The following is a 5,841-nucleotide window of genomic DNA, read 5'->3' on the forward strand; positions in this document are numbered from 1 at the left end:
GCAAGACAAAAAAAAATATTTCTCAATTTCCATAATTACAGTACAAACTCACTCAGGTATCACTTCAAGATGAATTTGTGTTCTGAGATTAAGGAGCTTAAATTAAATTCCAGCTGTGCCAAAGTACCCCCCCCCCCTCCACACACATGTAATCTACCAAGTTCCACTGAACAAATTTTCACACACTGCCTAATCCATATCCAACATGGCCAAGATGACTCTCCGAAGAGCCAATATCCTTGAAAACTACAATTCGTGATCTTCGTCGTGTCAAGTGTTCCCTCCCGTGCTTCCACGACATCGTCTCAACACCCCAAGCACCTCAAGACATCTGCCGTTCAAAAGACGTTTACTGTTACTCTCACCCTTTCCTTCTCATTTAATAAAGGGACAGCGGCCACCGTGAGTTTCATTTGTCGATCACTTCCAGTCAGTGTGGTCCTCTTTTGATTAAAGAGTACATTCTAGAATTGGTGGTGAGTGATATTTAGAGTAGACTTTTCATAAATTTGTGAGTATTCTGCATGCAACAGCCAGCAATAGAATCTCAATTATGTCAATGAGTTTTGCATTACTGATATATTTTAAAATGCACATTATCAGTAATTTATATCTGATAAGCATTTATTTGTACTTTTTCCTTTGTATAACTCCAATATATATATAAATACTATTCTCACTTCCTTTAATTAACGTTTTCTAATTTGTTATTCTGTAAGTTCTGAATTATATTGAACTTGTTTCTTGTTATTACACAGATTGCAATAAGTTCTGATTGACTAAATACAAACAATGTATTCTCACCATTAAAGATCCAATTTTCAAATCATTGTTATTAACATTATTAGTTTCCAAAGCTGGAATCTCATTTTCTTGAAACAAGAAATAAGGATTAATTGAAACAAATATTTCCTAATCAATATCATTTTAATCTGATAAATATAATTGATCTTTCTTTATAAAAAAAAAAGAGTACAGAGAAATCTTGAATTCATATATATAATATATATATAAATAAAAAAAATTAACACGATATATCTTTTATACAAATTCATAAATAAAAGTACATGTAAAAAAAAAAGTATACATGATAAATTCTTCTTTTACTCCTAACATTCCTATACAACAACCAAAATGTATGGACATTGTGCAAGCTTTCCCTTCTGACTTTAAAAGCTTAAAAGCAGTCTTTGGATCATTTGAAAGCCCTCCTTGACCCTTTGTATCAAGGCCCTAGTGAGAAATGTTGGTTTCCTACATTTCTTTAACCCACACAGGACGGGTGGTACAGCATATGTACCGCGCATTCAAAAGCCCAGTTGCCGGGCGGCACAGTATTGTGCCAGCTATTCAATTGATTTAGGCCTAATAATTCGAACGCCCCGGCATTTGGACATTCTAGGCTAGAAATCCCCCGTCGGGAATGGGTTAATTGTGTAATTCCTTGGAAAACAGTCATTCACAGCAATCTAATTGAAAATACATTTTTAGAATCAGTATAAAGTATCCCCCCCCACAAAAAAAAAAAACACAAAGGATAATCAAATGAGGGGTAAAAAATCTGACTCTAATGTTCGGTGCTCGTGTGGCCAAGTAGGTCCTGCTAGATACAAAGGATTAAGTAATACATGCATACATTTCTCAATAATAAAGAGAAGTAGTTACATAACCTGTTATCAAGATATCAACCTCCTCCTCACTTTAAATGTCACTTTAATTAAAAAGAATCCTGATATATAATGTTCATAGAACACTATAATAATCACAGCTGCTTAATCTCTTAATTAACAGGTAATGATATAAGCTTTTTACTACAGAGGACTCTATTTATGCCACTCATTAAGTTTGCTATTCTGATAACTTCCTTTCACTGTATAGATACTGTAGTTTATTAACCAGAATCTCTTACAAAAGGTTGAACAATCAAGTTAGAGTAATAAACTTTATTGGCTTGATAAATTTCACCCAAGGATAATATTCTCATCCTAATGCTGTGGAAATTAATTAATACAGTCCCAATATTTCACATATAATTATGTAAGCCATCACCATAAAAGTCTTTGTACTGTGCACATTTATTCTTCTAATCCAACATGATTATCGCTCTCAACAACATGGTTCTATGTGCAATTAGCTTTATATAAAATAACACACACATACACGCACGCACACACGCACACAAATAATACAGTGACCTTGTTTAGTGATTACAAACATATTATTACAACCATTGATTCTTTGTTCAAAATCATCATAATTCCAAATTCCAAATGCAACACAAATCATAAAACAGATCCCCAAATTCTCAACATTTACAAAACTAAAGGAATTCAAGGTTTTTCTGTACTTGGAATATATCACAGATAATCCACAATGTCTGCACAAAATAAAAAATGCATCTACAAATATCAAAGACCCAGAAAATAGAAGGTGTGTGTCTACAAAAATACAGATAAAACACAACCACACAGCACCGTCATGAATAAAGTGCAGTCTAATCTCGGCATTTCCCTGTTGCACCTGAAAATCCGCAGCTGAGGTGCAATAACTTGTCTAGATCCTATATCTTTTATTACAAAATTGGCAAATCATGGCATCTTGAGGAGAAGAAGGGGGGGGAGGGGGAGATGGGTGATGGGGACAGGGATATGGGGGTGGGGGGGAGGGAGATGGGGACAGGGGTATGGGGGTGGGGGTGGGAGGGAGATGGGGACAGGGGTATGGGGGTGGGGGTGGGAGGGAGATGGGGACAGGGGTATGGTGGTGGGGGATGAAGGACAGCTAAATTTTTTTTTTTGCTCAAGAGTAATACAAAATGGCAATGTTTCATTTGGAATTTGATTGCCTCTTGCAAAAGGTTAATCAGATCATATTATAAATTGACAAACACTATCAATAAATTATTAGCAATTACTAAAAGCACATTATTCTTTTTTTATTATGTCTAAACATTCATTAAATTATTCCTCAACATACCACAGCATATCCTTCTTTATACTATTAATACATATATTAAATTCATAATTCTATTCACATTCAATCTTATCACAATTCTGACATATAAATTATCTGTATAAACTCTCCCTTTATAATGCCTACAACAATATAAAACTTTTTCCCCAGATAAAAGAGAGGAAGATTAAGATACGAAGAGAAATCAGAAACACCGAACAATATTAATCTGAAAAGCTAGAAGAGACCTCTCTCTCTCTCTCTCTCTCTCTCTCTCTCTCTCTCTCTCTCTCTCTCTCTCTCTCTCTCTCTCTCTCTCTCTCTCTCTCTCTCTCTCTCTCTCTCTCTCTCTTTCTCTCTCTCTCTCTCTCTCTTTCTCTCTCTTTCTCTCTCTTTCTCTCTCTTTCTCTCTCTTTCTCTCTCTTTCTCTCTCTTTCTCTCTCTTTCTCTCTCTTTCTCTCTCTTTCTCTCTCTTTCTCTCTCTCTCTCTCTCTCTTTCTCTCTCTTTCTCTCTCTTTCTCTCTCTAAATTACATGACACCAGAGAAAGGCATTTATAAAACTACTATTTTAGGATAAAGCCTATCGGATGTCTTCCCTCGGCAGAGTTTCCATCTTTTTCTCTCTATTGGACTCTTACATTTTAATTCTTATTCATTAGAAGCACACTTGAAATTTCTGTAATGTTACATGTATTGGATATCATGAAAGGTTTTTCATTTACATTCCAATACCTTTGGATCATTCTAGCTTTAATGAAGTAAGTATATAGAATTAAGTATTAAGACCTTCGGTATTTAGTTGTAGCTTTTAAACTTACTTATCATGGGAAACCTCTGCTTTTTCATTTTCTTACTGCTGGAATATCATAAGCTTTACAACCCAATGATTAAGCCTCAGACGTGTCTCCTCTCCCATAAAATATACAATAATTCCAATTCAAAACAATCTCAAAAAAGGAGAGGAACTGATCAGTGTCAACCATTACCAGAAACCACTGCTATAACTCTAGACACTGCAATTTTAATGTTACTTTCACTAATTCATGGGAGGGAAAACTAGAGTGTGGAATGACTCTCTCAATAAGTATTATGCCTAAAACCCCATGTAACATGATCATTATAAAAATATATCTTACTGAATATAATATCACTGATACGTGTGCAAGTATAGCTATTCCCCACTTAATGTCCACAACACAAGATCGACAGTGTGTGAATATTCCTCAAAACAAATAAAGTGTTCCATGACATGGCTGTGACTGTGACAGTGCAAATATCACAATTTGCATTGCATTTGGGAGCCATGATGCATGTAAGAGGATGCTGGATGTCATTAACATGTGTGCAAATAGACACTTTAAGCAGGGAAGGACTATAGTACAACTGCATGTTGAAATATACTTCATTTTATATACAAGCATGAAAAATACAACTATGAACTTTATCACAATGACTAACATCTTCATATGAAACCTATTATCTTAGGCTCTGGAGACATTATCACTTTCATCACTGCTCACCGAGTGTGTCCGCACTCTAACCCTCACAACGGAATTAGGGACAGCCGTGTATTCTGCAAGAGAGAGTGAATGATCAGTTCGTAAAGAAATAAATTCTAGAACCTACAAGCAGATGATTCACTTTAAATTGGGTGTGAGAGAGAGAAATTGTAATTTGGGGTGATTAGTATGAACAACAAGAGAAAATCTCAAAACTGAATTAAGTGAAAGTATATATTCTTCTAGTATAGTACATGTACATACCCCGATATCGAAGGATATCTTTATGGGAAGTTAGCAACAATATTAATAAGAAAACCACATTCAGTACTTACTTTATTCTCATAACAACAAGTGGTAAAAAAAAGAAAAGTAAAAAGCGAATGCAAAATTCAAACACCACCCAATAGCAAAACATCACAACACTAAAAGTTCAAAAGAATAAAAAAACAAATTCAACTGATCCGGCTCCTCACATTACTGAAGCAGTAAAAGAAATTCCAAATCTTTCTTCCTTTTTTTCAATCATGCAGAAGCTTCCCACTACAAACCTCCATCTCCTGTCACAGCTGCCACTTTGTCACTACATGCACTCATGCCAGGCCCCATTCCAGCGGCTGACAGCATGCTGATGGCAGGCCCTACGCATGCTATTGTGCTAACATCTGCTTTGGCACAGGCAGGTGTCTTAGCTACGGGTGCATCCTCAATGTTCGAGGACGTCTTTTCTGGCTCCTTACCTAGGAGAAGACTTTGCTCATTATAGCCAAGGCCTTGTTACTTAAGAGATATCAGAACTGATAAGCATTTAACCCATTGACGACAGGGGATTAGAACACCCACTGGGATTTTGTTTTCTTAACTTTTTTTTTTCACATAGATGGGTTCCACAAGGAGTCAATTGGTAGGCATACCTGTCCTTTACTTGTTTACTTTTTACCTTGAATTTTTTGGGAAAAACATTTTTAATTTCTCTTACGATTTCTATTGCCACTAATGTAATTATTACCATAAGTATCATTATCATTAAAATATCTGAAGTAACAACAATAACAAAAGAATTTTAAAAATTCAGGGAATGGGCTTAACAGGTGCTTTAAAGTATGCCTACCAAATGACTACCTGTTGATTAAACAATCTACGCGTTAAAGAAATGAATAAAATCAAACCTCACTTGACAGCGGTTATATCTTTGGAATTCCATCATCAATGGGATAACGACCCAATACAGGTCTAGAACCAGGAGTAAGTTCAAGCACAGCAAAGGAAAATCTGGTTAATAAAGCATAATTCTACTTTACTATCACTACACCAAGTGAGAGAGAGAGAGAGAGAGAGAGAGAGAGAGAGAGAGAGAGAGAGAGAGAGAGAGAGAGAGAGAGAGAGAGA

General features: G+C 35.7%; 1 protein-coding gene across 3 annotated transcripts in view; it reads right to left on the bottom strand.

Moving 5' to 3' along the window:
• Positions 1 to 908: 908 nt before the first annotated feature.
• LOC122242774 (major facilitator superfamily domain-containing protein 12) overlaps positions 909 to 5,841 on the bottom strand; it is a 19,419-nt gene continuing 14,486 nt past the window's right edge. For 2 of the 3 annotated variants that reach the window (XM_043000167.2, XM_086544819.1), the window contains 2 exons: positions 5,004 to 5,192; positions 909 to 4,526 (listed from right to left, as the gene is read on the bottom strand). In XM_043000167.2, coding sequence (XP_042856101.2) covers positions 4,435 to 4,526; positions 5,004 to 5,192 — 281 coding nt within the window. In that variant the 3' untranslated portion in view covers positions 909 to 4,434. The remainder of the gene's footprint in view (positions 4,527 to 5,003; positions 5,193 to 5,841) is intronic. The other variant, XM_086544820.1, reaches the window with a different exon arrangement.

Source organism: Penaeus japonicus, unplaced genomic scaffold (assembly GCF_977035675.1).
Source record: "Penaeus japonicus unplaced genomic scaffold, GWHDUDI00000001_assembly GWHDUDI00000015, whole genome shotgun sequence".
NCBI lineage: Eukaryota > Metazoa > Arthropoda > Malacostraca > Decapoda > Penaeidae > Penaeus > Penaeus japonicus.